This window comes from Hyperolius riggenbachi, chromosome 1 (assembly GCF_040937935.1).
Source record: "Hyperolius riggenbachi isolate aHypRig1 chromosome 1, aHypRig1.pri, whole genome shotgun sequence".
NCBI classification, from domain to species: Eukaryota; Metazoa; Chordata; class Amphibia; order Anura; family Hyperoliidae; genus Hyperolius; species Hyperolius riggenbachi.
The window spans coordinates 96,181,083-96,194,707 of NC_090646.1; the positions used below are offsets into that span (position 1 = coordinate 96,181,083).

Below are 13,625 nucleotides of genomic sequence, written 5' to 3' on the forward strand. Positions count from 1 at the left end.
TTTCACTTCTCAAATATCACTGTGTGTGTCTGCTATATGATATATTTAACTGACATTTCTTATTGTAACAATCAATCAATGATTTATACAGGAAAATCACGACGACGATTAACAAGGTTGCCCAAACTTTCGCATCCCACTGTATATAGGGATGCTTATTCTGATTCCTGGAATTAAAATTTCTGCATTTCCTATCGGAATTTGGAAATTACCGCGACTCAGTAATTTTTGCCCAATCACAGAACTCAGAAGCAATGGGCCAAACAGAGAATGCATAGTCAACTCAAAAACATTTGGCCAATCAAAGAATGCAAAAAATTATCCAAAAAAAAGACTCCTCCGGAAAAGGAAACTTGGAAATTTAGAAAACAGAAATCGTAAATTCGCGCAATTGGTAATCAGCATTGGCGGAAATTGAAATTTCTGTGGAATCGGAGATCAGCATTTCCGACCATCCGTATATATACATATATGTGATAATTCCTGACTGCAATATCAGAAGAGTTTTGTATGTGGACTGCCTAATTACCTCCTGCCTTTGGTGCACTGCTTGCAAATATCGGGCTGCCACAGGCAATCTTACAAATAGCTGAAAAAGCTGCAGGAATTCCACATCTCTGTTCTCAAGATGCTAAGAAAAGCATTGTTGACAAGAAATCCATTCTAATACAAGAGAAGCCCAACATCTCCCTAATTACAGAAAGAGTCCAGGTTTAACATGATTTATTTCCACTGGAGCTATCTGCGGGAGAAGCTGAATACAACAGATGTAACCTCTGTATTGCAATCTGCAGGATGCGCTCCCTGTGGGCAAACACGGCTGTAAACCCAGGTGGCCAAATTGTTTTTTGTTTGGTTGATTTACTGTAAATAAAACATTAGACAATTGGAAAATTGCATAGGTAAGGGAATAATACATAATTCATAAAGGCGCTGTAAAGCAAAAAAAAAAAATAGGCTTTGTGTTGCCAAAAAATAAAAATAAAAAACGCACAAAAGGTATGAGCGCGCTACTCCTGTGCTCTGCGTAACATATTACATGAACAAATAGAAACAAAGAAACTCATCTATCAGTTCTGCACCGACTTCTCCGAATAACTCATCTCCATCTATCGCTTCTTTTTTCTGAATTTCTGTTTACCTCGTATCCATCACCCCCTTTCCAGGAGAATTAACAAGACAAGCTAAAGGGAAGTGGAAGAAAAATGGAGCAGTGGCCCAGAGCAGCCAATTAGTTTTCAGCCATTAGATGAGATAAGGATGCTGACTGGTTACTCTGAGTAGCTTCTCCACCAATGACAGGCATGGATGTGGATGAAGGCGAAACACTATGCAAGATAGCAGCTTTGGCTCCCCAGCTTGTCTCCTGGCAACATGGGGTTGTGTTGGTGGAACTATCAGCCAGCAAACTGCACTCCCATCTAACTTTTGGCACCTACTTAGGTTGCCTTGTGGATGATTTGGTGATTTGGCAGTGCTTCCATTTGACTTCTATAGATGCAGCCTTACCTCAGTAAGTAGTTATGGCAAACTCTATATCTGCATTTAAAGAGGGCTTGGATGCTTTCTTTGCATTGAACCGCATCTATGGCTATAATTACTAGGTCATTCCTGGGAGAGTTGATCCAGGGATTTATCTGACTGCCATCTTGAGTCGGAAAGGAATCTTTCTCTTTTATGGCTAATTGGCCCAGGCCTTGTAAGGTTTTTTGCCTTCCTCTGGATCAACTGGGATATGTGCAGGCTCAGGATGGTGTTTTTTTTGATGGTTGAACTTGGTGGCCGGATGTCTTTTTTTCAACCAAACTATGTAACTATGTAAAATCTTTAGATAAGTCTCTCCATATATGTCCTTCACAACTCCATATTTTTCATTTGTTTACAGCTTTCAGACTGTAACTGGGCTAGATTTCTACACAGGCCGCGTAGGTTGTAGTTTAGGGTGAAACACGTTGGTGGGCATAGCCTAAGCTTGCTGCTGGTTGGAATGCTTCCCTCCATTCTGGTCTACAGAAGGTGATTTGGCCTGAATGCCTGCACAGGTGAAGCGGCCAATGTGAACCATCCTGCCCCAAGGATAGGGTAACACTACCCCATAGCATGCTTGCTTCTCAAGACCCCAGAGCATGGGGACTGTTTGTGCTAAAGGCTTTGCTAGTGACACTTGGTGGTACGGCTCAGTGTGTATCTATTGGCTTCTCTGGTGGCACGCTGGCAGTTTATACTGGACAGTTGTGGCAATCACATCTCCTAGCGTGGGATTTACTGTGCCACCCGGAAGAACGACGAGGTGACGCAGCGGTGCTCATGGAGATGGAGGAAGATTCTCAGGTCTCCTTAAAAGCCTAGTACACAGGTATGAAGGATGTAGCCCGGCAGGGATTGGGATTTACCTCTCAGGTGACAGTTCAGGGACAGTTGTGTAAATGCATCACTACTTTGGGGTATAGCAATACATCTGTGTAACGATTGTGTAATTATTTCCGTGGTCAGCGCACAGGATGCGCGTTGACACTGCAGAAATCCTCCACAAGCGTATAATCGGAGAGAACCGAGCAATGGTGCTATGCACCTGTAGAGGGGAATTCCTGCCGGCAGATGGAGCTGTGGAGAACAGAGGAACAACCCCTCTGTACTGCCACAGATGCCAGATAGGAATTGTACGAGGGGAAGCAATGCAGGGCAAGATAGCCCTTAAAGAGAGAGTGCACAGAGACAGGATGTATGTGTGTCTACCAATCTAGTCGCCACCCAGCGACGATGAATACACAACAGCGGAAACCAAGTGAGAACGCAATCGCAAGAGATGATGATTGCTAAAAGCGAAACAAGACTGAGTAAGCACAGAGAAGGAATGTATGTATGTCCACCAATCTAGTCGCCACCCAGCGACGGCGAACACACAACAGCGGAAACCAAGTGAGAACGCAATCGCAAGAGATGATGATTGCTAACAGCGAAACAAGACTGAGTAAGCACAGAGAAGGAATGTATGTATGTCCGCCAATCTAGTCGCCACCCAGCGGCGGCGAACACACAGCAGAAACCAAGTGAGAATACAATCGCAAGTGTAGCGATTGCCAATAGTGACACAAGAATGAACTAGACCGAGCACAAGTATAAAGAAAGAGCACAGGGACAGAATTAATGTTTGTCCACCAATCTAGTCGCCACCCAGCAACGGTGAACACGCATCAGCAGAAACAAAGTATAAATGCAATCGCCAGACTGGCGATTGACAAGCGACACAAGACTGAGCAGGACAGAGCATGAGAGTAGCAAAAGGCACAGCAAGCAACAACAATAAGAACATCAATGAAAATAACAAACGCTAGCTAAACGCGAACACCGCACTCATTCGCAACATCGAACGCGTTTAAGCATGATCACCGCGCATTAGGCGCCCAGTGATAAGCGTACCACCCTAACTAAACAAAGTACACAAACACGAAATAGAGAACGCGAACGCTTGCTAAACGGATACCTCACCGAGCCTACAGCAAGCGTTCGTACCAGACAAGACAGACAGACAGATGGGGCTACCAGTAGCAACCGCTGCTATGGCTAGCACCCCTAAGGCAGAATATAGAAGGAACCACCGCTGCTACCGCTAGAGCGGATGTGGTCCAGACAGACAAACAGATGGGGCTACCAGTAGCAACCGCTGCTCTGGTTAGCACCCCCAAGGCAGAATACAGAAGGAATCACTGCCACTACCACTAGGGCGAATGCAATCCAGACAGATGAAGCAGCCAGCAGCAACCGCAGCTCTGGCCTACACTCCCAGACAGACAGAACGATTTCCTGTCGACCGCCGCTGGCGACAAGACAATCGAGGCAGAGAAACAGAACAAGGCAATACAAGTAATGCAACCTGACTGCACTAGAGGGATGCCTAGTGCAGTCCCCAGGAATACTCTAAGATAATCTTTAGCAAACAATAGCAAGGCTGACACTCCAGGTGTTAGCAGGAACAAACCATCATGACCAGCAAAGGATCCTGGGAGAACATGGTATTTATACTGCAAGCCTTCAAAGGGGGCGGCTAGGCAATTTGCATGACAAGTGTATGCAAATTCCTCAGTGACAGAGCAAGTCTGAAACTTGCAAAGTAAAGACAGGTCTCTTTTGCAGAGACCTGCAGCCCTCAGACTTAAGGAATGGTCAAACAGCTGTCTGCCTGTGCAGACAGCTGAGCAGATCATTACAATCTGTAACTATGAAGGGAGGAGAGGGACAGAGCAGTTTTTGGTGGACGAGATAAGTAAGAGAATGCACTCGGGAGCACTTGGGAATCAGATGTTGCTTAAAGATCTGGTATGCAGGATCTTTAGACGAAATAAGGGGGCTCCACTCCAGCACACACAAGAGTGTCAAACTCAAATACGAAGTGTGCCGAATTTGAACACTGGGACCTAGTCGTGGGCAAACCTCAATGTCTAGTGGACACCTCCCTCCCTTATAAAGTTCCCTGGTGTCTAGTGGTCCTTCTCCCTCCCCTGTATAGTTCTCTGGTATCTAGTGGTCCTACCTCCCTATAAAGTTCCCTAGTGTTTGGGGCTTTCCCCCTCCCTCCCCCATATGGCTTCCCTGGTGTTCTAGGGCTTCACCTTCAATAAAGCTTCCCTGGTGGTCTAGAGTGGGCCAAACATAATGCAAAGTGGGGAAACCACTTGAGAGCCAAATTTAATGGCTCTGAGGGCCAGATTTGGCCCGTGGGCCGGAGTTTGACATGTATGCTTTAGATTCTCACCTGAGGTGGTCTTAATCGGCTACCCTGACCTAAACTATTCTAGCGTGGGCACGTAGTTAAAGATTGGATCCTGCCTGACCATTATCTCATTTATAGTAGGTAAACAGAGGCACCGATAAGATTAAAATTCATTAAAAACTGTTTAAAAAAGGAGGTAGCGGTGAACTTACCCCCCAACAGAGGTGGCCTATTTAAAAATTCAAAAACAGCTTTATTTAGACAAAAACTCCACATTTCCAGGTAACACCTGCTTCCTCAGACAGACACCCTTTGCTATCCCTTGTTTTCAGACATTTCTTAACCCAAGTGGGGTTGGCCATGTTCTCCTTATCCACCTTTACAGTGGTTGCCTTTGAGGTAACCCATGTTTGTGAGTATAACTCTACTTTAAGCTTAAAGGACAACTGTAACGTTCTAAATAAAAAAACTCAGATACTCACCTAAGAAGAGGAAAGGCTCTGGATCCCTTAGAGCCTTCCTGTTCCTCTCTGCATCCCCTTGTTCCATCGCACAGCCCGCACTCAAATATCCTGCCTGCTGCATCTTCAGGTCTCCTTGTACTGCTGAAAATGAGCGGCTCCATACTGATCACATGCGAATCTGTAGTACAGAGACGCTTGTATTCGGTGTAAGAATGGCAGCGGAGCGCCGAGACCCCTGCTGAGGCGCAAGCCTCTGGGTCTCGGCGAAGCTCTGACGTAAGTGGAGCGCAAGGTGCTCCTTCCTTATTGACCAGGCGGCGGACGCGTCCTCAGTATGCGCTCCACCGCTGTAAACAGTAGCAGCATGCGTACCGGCGTGTCAGCTGACTTGCTGACACGCCGCAGTCTGATTGGTTATTTTGGATTCTGTTACCTTTTGATTAGTTAGTGCTAATATAAAAGAAAGGTGAGCGGAGACAGGAGAACATCTCTCAGCACCTATTTTGGAGGGAAAAGCTACTTATACAGTACATCTCACACTACCTATTCTAGGGGCTAATTATACTGGAGGCACTACTCTTACTACCTGTACTGAGGGAAAACCTCCCACGGGGTGGTGGTGGTGGGGGGGGGTACTTATGGCTCTAACTACCGACACTGGGAGGGCAGCCTAAACCGGGGGGCTACCTACACTGAGAGCACTACCACTGTCTACTTGTACTAGGGTGCTGTCTCTGGGTACTTATACTGGGCGAGGGCTAACTCTAGTGACTTTGACTTATACTGGGGAGGGGGGAATTCCAGTGTTTGCCATAAGTGCTATATTATCCAGAAAGGCCCTTTGGTACACAATACACCATATCAGGGTGTCGGTTACCTCTTACATGTTTCCTCAAACATTATATCATTTCTGCGCACAGTCTATTTTTGTTTAACAATAATAAATCTAAAGAAAGTATTATATTTATATTTCTTATGTGATGTGTTACTTTTATAACTGTTACTGAACTGTTATCTTGCATTGCTCCTGTTAGATCATATGAAAGCCTCATTGGAGCTCTTGTTTTTCCTGGCTTGTATGAATCTTGATGTGTAGCAGATATAATGCCTATTCTGTTTAGCCTGACTGTTCTCTTTTATCCCCTCTAAAGAAATCCTTGATTTTTCACTCCTCTCCTTGTCCTCATGTAGCACTTGCTGTGAAGCGTGAATTAAATAAAACTTACTGTCAGTGAGAGCAATGCAATTAAAAAAAGATTAGACTGTTAAACTGGCATCCTTCACATAGCATAAAGTAAGGCCCGCTTTGCAGAAGCTAGTTACAGTGGCGGGTTGCTTCTGCAGCTTAATGCTTAATTTATCCGCGAACGGCGCCCTCCTTGCCGCTGCATGAATTGAATCCAAATTCTACATTCATCGCACAGTTTTCTGCAAATTTGCAGAATCTAAAAACAAACGCGGAATGGGATTTTGCAAAGCAAAGCTTATTTACACATCTGTATTCTCCATGAACATACAAGGAAACATTTTATTTCTTATTTAAAAAACTCACAAGTAACTATTAACTGTCATTTAAGATTTTAAATGGTCCTTGCAAATGGTCAGTTTGCTTGATGTATGAAAATAAAACTGCAAAGTGAATGGGGCCAATTCACAAAAAAGGCCGGGGATAAAAGGGGCCTTTTACACTGAGGCGGCGCAGAGCGGCATTTTAACCACACGGCAATGTCTATGGGGCCTTTCATACCACCGCGGTGCGGCGTGATGTGATGCAAGTCAAATCTATGTCACCATGTGGCTCTGCGGTGACCTGCGGCGGACCGGAAGTCATATAAGTCTATATTGACGCATGTTTTTTAAAATGCCCGCTGCAAGTTTTATGCGTTGAGCATGCGTCAAGGCGTATTTTAGCAATACACTTCCACGCACTTGATAACTTTGGCCACAGGAAATGAGCATCACTTTCTGCTTGGCAGGCTGCCAGATGGGGATTACCACGTACTAACGCGGTGACGCCGTACCGCTATTGCCAATCTGCAGTCTGAAACTAATCTCAGGGAAACCTGAAGTGAGAAGGATTTGGTGGCTGCCATATATATTCACTTTTAAAATCACAATACCAGGTGCCGGCCAGTCATGTTGATCTCTTTGGCTGCAGTAGTCGGAGCAACTAATAGTTGTGAGACCAAAAATGGGCTTGCGCTAAATAGGGGGCGCTCGCTATGGTTCCCATAGCAGGTGGCCACGGCTCCTGCTAATCAACGGCCGACCATCTTTTGGTGGGGAGGGGGGTGCTAAAGGTTAGGTGGGGGTGTTATTAGTTGCCTGGGGGGAGGGTTATTAGCTACCCCACGAAGGAGGGTTATTGGTTGCCCGGGGAGGATTGGTTATTAGTTGCCTGGGGAGGAGGGTTAATATTTACCCACCAGGGGAGGGTTATATGTGAGGGAGAGGATAGTTCATAGTATAATATCGGCAAACATTGCCGATATTTCACTATATCCATTAGGTTGAAGAATATCAGTAAATGTAATTAAATTTTACTTCAGCTGATGCTCCCTAACAACCATTTTTTTTATTACACCCGCACCCAAATTACCATGCAACGATTAAAAATGTATGCGCTGTCTGATTTACTTTATTAGTAACTTTAAGTATACTACAAATAACTATACAGTGCCTTTGTTAATATCATGTGCACTTTTTTGATATTGACCAAAAGTTTGTATGTTTATACTTTTTCTACTTTTAAACAAATAAAACAGTTTATTAAAAAAATGTATGCGCTGTACTGTCTGAATTGCACACCTGAAACACGCATGCAACTAATCCAGTTAGTTTCTCAGTCAGAAACACCTGATCTGCTGCATGCTTGTTCAGGGTCTATGGCTAAAAGTATTAGAGGCAGAGGATCAGCAGGGCAGGCAGGCAATGTGCATTGTTAAGAAGGAAATAAAAATGTCAGCCTGCATATCCCTCCCACACAAAAACGTGCAGAAAAGGTATCTCTGTTTTGTATCCTATCACTCCACTCAGCATTGCGGGGTCAGCCAAGCATATTCAAGCTGACAACGTCCGCCAAGCCTTCCATTATCTCCAGCCAATCCCAAGTGCAGCTATAACGTCCGCTTAAAGACTGTGCCTGCCGCCCACCAATCAAATACGGTGGGCGGTAGGCACAGTCTTTAAGCGGACATTGTAGCTACACTTGGGATTGGCTGGAGATAATGGAAGGCTTGGCGGACGTTGTCGGCTTGAATATGCTTGGCTGACCCCGCAATGCTGAGTGGAGTGATAGGATACAATGAGAGACACTGTTTCTGCACGTTTTTGTGTGGTTTTTGTATCTGAGTATACAATAAACTCCCATGAGGCTGAAGCTATAATTATACTCCTTTCTGCCAATGAGTTTTAAGCACACTTGTGTTAATATATAATGTGTTTTTGGTATATTGAATTCTTATTGGTCTGTGGACATTACGAATATGCATATATGCTAATGTGAAGTCTTCCATCAGGTCCTCTCTAGGCCTATCAGTATGGGGCTTTCTGTTTGTAATGTGAGTGTGTACATGACGCTATCTGAGGAAAGATCTACTCTGAAACGCAGTGCGTCATGGCGGTGTGATACACACATTTTCATTGCCTTGTGTGATGCTTTTAATGAGCTATAAATAAAAGAAGATTTTAGATGGTGCGGATCCTGAAAACTTATTTGCTAAGCTATCCCTGTGCACTCCAGGGGCAATCACTGCACATCATTATCCATTGGTGCTGTCCCAATTGAAGAAATCATTACAGAAAATGACAAGTCATCAATCTTCAGGACGTACCATAGATTTACCAGAAAGGGGTGTTCAAGGCACTGCATGATCTGTAATTCTCTGAAAACATTTCGCACTTCGTCTCTTTCCACGCATTTCTGTTTGTTCATGTATTTCATTGCGTACATCTTCTTGGAGTCTCGCTTCTGTACGATGCACACCTGCAAGACACGAGGACAACAGGGTCATATGCAAGAGGAGCTACAACAACTTGCAGTCTATGCTGAAAAGAAATTCAATAAAAACTGGGTTTTTGTTTGTAGCAGTAGAGTATTGTACCATGCTAGCAATCAGTGAAAGCAAGAAGTTTTGAATTAGGATAAGGGATGGCCGGAAACACCGATCCTGATAAAATTTCTGATTTTACGCAAATTCCAATTTTTCACAAATTTAGAATTTACAGCTCTGATTTCTGCAGAAAGTGTTGTTTTTTGCCATTTTTGTTAATAAAGTTAGGTAATTTAAAAAAAGGGGGGAGGTTACGGAATGTGTAATATAGTCTGACTCGAAAATACTCAGTAGTATTGGACCAATCAGAGAATGCAAAACTTTACTGCAGAAATCGGAAAACCACAGAAGTTTTAAACCAATCACACAGCTCAGAAAATAAATCAGTAGTATCCAGGTCTTGTGATTGGTCTAAAATTACAGCAGAAATCTGATTTCCACAGAAACATTTTGCATGCTCTGATTGGTCCAATGCTTCCAAGTTCTGTAAATGGCCTAAACGGCCTAAAAGTTGCAACAATGCAGCATTCCGACGGATTTTGATTTCCAAGTGCCGATTTCCAATTAGCCAATTTCCGATCAGAAACTCGGAAATCAGCCTTTAGACTCAATAACTGTATGTATACAGGAATTGATTTTGAAGAATGCTTACCAGTTGAAAGCTGTTCGAAACCCTAACAGCACCAGCACCATTTCAGCACCGGACAGCAGGATGGGGTGTGTTCCATTTAACTCTGATACTTCCTCTTTCCAGCCTGGAATCAGGAAGTATAAGAGCTAAATGAAATGCACCCCATCCTGCTGTCCGGTGCTGAAATGGTGCTGAATGTGGCTGTTCAGGTTCTGAACCATGTGGTCCTCAATTTGAACACCAACACTACCAATAATACTAGGAAGAGGTACAGCTAAGGTAAAGAAACTGCTATTTCTCATCAAGAAGGAAAGGCCACTGTTAAGCTGAGCAATTGGCCATGTATAGGCCACTTTTACACTTGCCTCGCAAGTGTGCATTGTTTTATCTTGTTTTACCGAAGGGTAACGCATCGACAATGCGAGGCAAGGGGGGCCTACCACACATACGTTGCGTTGTGCCATAAGTGCCTGATTGGCTGCTGAGCCACCACAAAGTCAACAACGTGTTATCATTGGACTTCTGCGGCAACGCAGTGGTGGCAGAAGTAATGTTGGTCAATGGGGGATGCAGAAATTTTACATATTCTGGTGGGGGCGGTGCAGTGTGTATGCGCAGGACAACAGGAATACGATGGGGAAACCAGGGAATCCCAGTGACTTACTTACAGTCAAGCAGGGAGAACGTCACGCGGTGAGGGGTGGGGGGCGGCACTATGCATATGGTTCTGTCGGCCCACTCTGCCGCAGTGTCATATGAATGACGTTGTTGTGGTGTGATGCAATGGGGGTGGAGCATCGCAGTGCAAAGGTAATGGTCAGGTGTAAATGCGGCTATAAGCTGCAGCATGTCATGTGAGAACATTAAATGAAGCAGAGTAAATTGTCAGGTGCTGTGCAATCATTCCAAATTGGGGGTTGGGGGGGGGGGGGGGGCGCATCGTAACAAGTTTGCCTCAGGCAGCAAATAGTCTAGAACCGGCCCTGGTCACAGCCAGAGATGGATTAAGATGTAATGGGGACCCAGACAAGTAGATTTGTAGATTTGATGCCTCTTTGTGGTCCTTTTGGTAAGCTGAAGTGGCCCCTTGACACCCACCAGGCCCCGGGCACCTGCCTAGGTTACCTGGTGGATGATCCTGCTCTGGTCACGACTGTTTTGGTGGTACAAGGAGAACCCACACAGTATTAGGCAATAGGCAGATAGTTTAAGCGTTTGGGCTAATCAACATTTTAGCTGCTCAGCCTTAATTTATAACCTCTCAGAGAAACATCTTCAGGGTACATGTCTGAATAATGTACCATACTATATAAGCAGATTTACATATTTTATAAAGAAATTTCACATAGGGCTTCAGTAATATGAAAAGCGCATAAAATATACAGGTCTTAAATATTTAATTAAGTAAATGTCATGTAAGCAGTCCTATCTCCATCCACATGGCAGGTTAAACAATTACGCTCCCAGAGTAAACATCAATAATGCAAGAAACACTTCTTAAATATTATCCTTTTATATTGAATTCCGGGAACTTCAGTGGCATAAAATACATGAGAGGAGTGTAAAGGTTTCAGTTACCTGGGGCTTCCACCAGCACCCTGCAGATGTCCTGTGCCCAAGCCGTCACTCCCCGATCATCCAGTCCCCCGCCGTGGCTCATTTTTTTGCTGTGGGCCTGCGTGGCCCCCGGCCGCACGCTCTCTTGATTGCGCTCCTGTCCCTGTGGCCGACTTGCACTTGCTCAGTACGCTTACGTACGAAGTACTACATATACACACGTATGTGGTACCCGTACTGCACAGGCGCAAGGCGGCCACAGGGATGGGAGCGCAATTGAGGACGTGCATTGCTACGGCCGCACAGGCACACTGCGCAGCCAGGCAATGTGCATCACTTAACAGGAAGTAAATATGGCAGCCTCCATATCTCTCTCGCTTTTGGTGTTTTCTTGTTTTGGGCTGGTTTTACACTTGACTTTTGCATTTTCCTGCTGCATACCACCTCTACGCAAAAAACAACAATCATTTGCTGCTGCAACAGAGCAGAGTAAGCTGAGAGGGTCATATGCATAGCACCACCCCCCGTTCAGTGACACACTTCCTGCTGCATAGGAAGTAAGTCACTGGGATTCCCGTCGGTCTGTGCATGCTCGCCATGACGTACTGCGCTCCGGTGTTTAAACTTACTGTGTTGCCCAGAGACATGCATGCAACGTGGCCACGATGGGCAGAGAACCCTGGACACCTGCAAAGGCCTTGGTAAAGAAGTTCAAATAACCTCATTCCAGGGCTGTTAGCTAGTTTGCACATGATGTAACTGATGATGATGATAGTGATGAACTGGCATTTCTTTCCTCATACCATAAGAGCAAAAGATGGGCACAGTCTGTCCTCATAGGCTTTAATTGTTTCCGTTGTGCAATGCATGCAGTGGTCCAGAAAAATAGTGCAGGTTGGGACTTGGTGTTCTGCTGATCACAGCAGATCCAACAGATCCAAATGCGTGAACAGATCCTATTAATAACATAGGAGTCGTCAACATGTCAATTAGCATAAATTTGGCCCTTTTTGACTGAAGTGTGAACCGAGCCTGATTGCTGCCAAAATAAGTTTGTTTAAAGGACAATTGTAATAAGAGGGATATGGAAGCTGCCCTATTCATTTCATTTTAAACAAAACCAGTTGCCTGGCTGTCCTGCTGGTCTATTTGGCTGCAGCAGTGTCTGAATAACACCAGAAACAAGCATGCAGCTAAACTGGTCAGACCTGACAATTTCAGAAACATCTGATCTGCTGCATGCTTGTTCAGGGTCTATGGCTAAAAGTATTAGAGGCAGAGGATCAGCAGGACAGCCAGGCAACCAGTATTGCTTTAAAAGGAAATAAATGTGGCAGTCTCTATATGTCTCTCGTTAGAGTTGTCCTTTTAGTTTAGATAAAAGACAGAAAGTGGGGAGGGTGGAGAGCGGGGGGATGGGGGGGGGGGATGGGGAGAGGCCTGATGCATCAATTTGCTTTTACATTTTGGGGAGATGTTCTTCTTAGTAAAAGCGAGTTAATCCATCAGACTCTACAGTCACCAGATCAGCCTGACGTTTCATTCTAGTTGGGTGAGCGTTAGGAGGAGCCCTGGGGCCACCTGGAAACACAGAGGCTAAGAGATCTCTGAGCTACTTTATCAGAATGTTTCATCTCAACATGACGTTTCTTTCTAGCTGGCAGATAAATGTGTAATTTATTCCAACAGGTGAGTTGGCTGCACTTCAAAGTCTAAATGTACTTCTTTCCTTGCTGTTCCTAATTCTCCATGCTGGTGTCCTAGTGGGGTGGCTCCAGCAGACATGTTTTAAATGTGCCTGCAGTTAAAAAGCTCACCTCTAATAAAAAAAATATAATAGTTTTGGGAAAAGGAATAGAACATCTTTTGAGTTGTGCTGGTGTTGTTATCCCCATCTAAGGAAAGTTTCCTCACTTTCTGTGCAGATGAAAAGTTACATATACACTTCGATTTTCCTTCAAGCAATTGTTTGTGATAGGCTTGCATGAAAATTCAGAGCATGTACACCGTGTCCCCTAACATCATTGGTGTCACCCCTTCAGTGGGATGAATTAACGCTGCATGAGCTGTATTGTTCATTTGAAGTACTGTACCAGCAGCACAGCACTGCTTGGTCTTTTTCCCACCTCCCTCAGCTGGGACTTGCACAGTGCGTCTGTACAGCTCTTGCTCCTAAACTGTCCTCCAAAACAATCACTAACAATCATATT

The 13,625-nt window shown here is 44.7% G+C and overlaps 1 protein-coding gene across 2 annotated transcripts in view; it reads right to left on the reverse strand.

Annotated features, from left to right (window-relative positions):
• Nucleotides 1–13,625, reverse strand: part of STK32B (serine/threonine kinase 32B) — a 258,548-nt gene that overhangs the window by 155,506 nt on the left and 89,417 nt on the right. For both annotated transcript variants that reach the window (XM_068277282.1, XM_068277271.1), the window contains exon 3: nucleotides 9,009–9,160. In XM_068277282.1, the coding sequence (XP_068133383.1) occupies nucleotides 9,009–9,127 (119 nt within the window). In that variant the 5' untranslated portion in view covers nucleotides 9,128–9,160. The remainder of the gene's footprint in view (nucleotides 1–9,008; nucleotides 9,161–13,625) is intronic.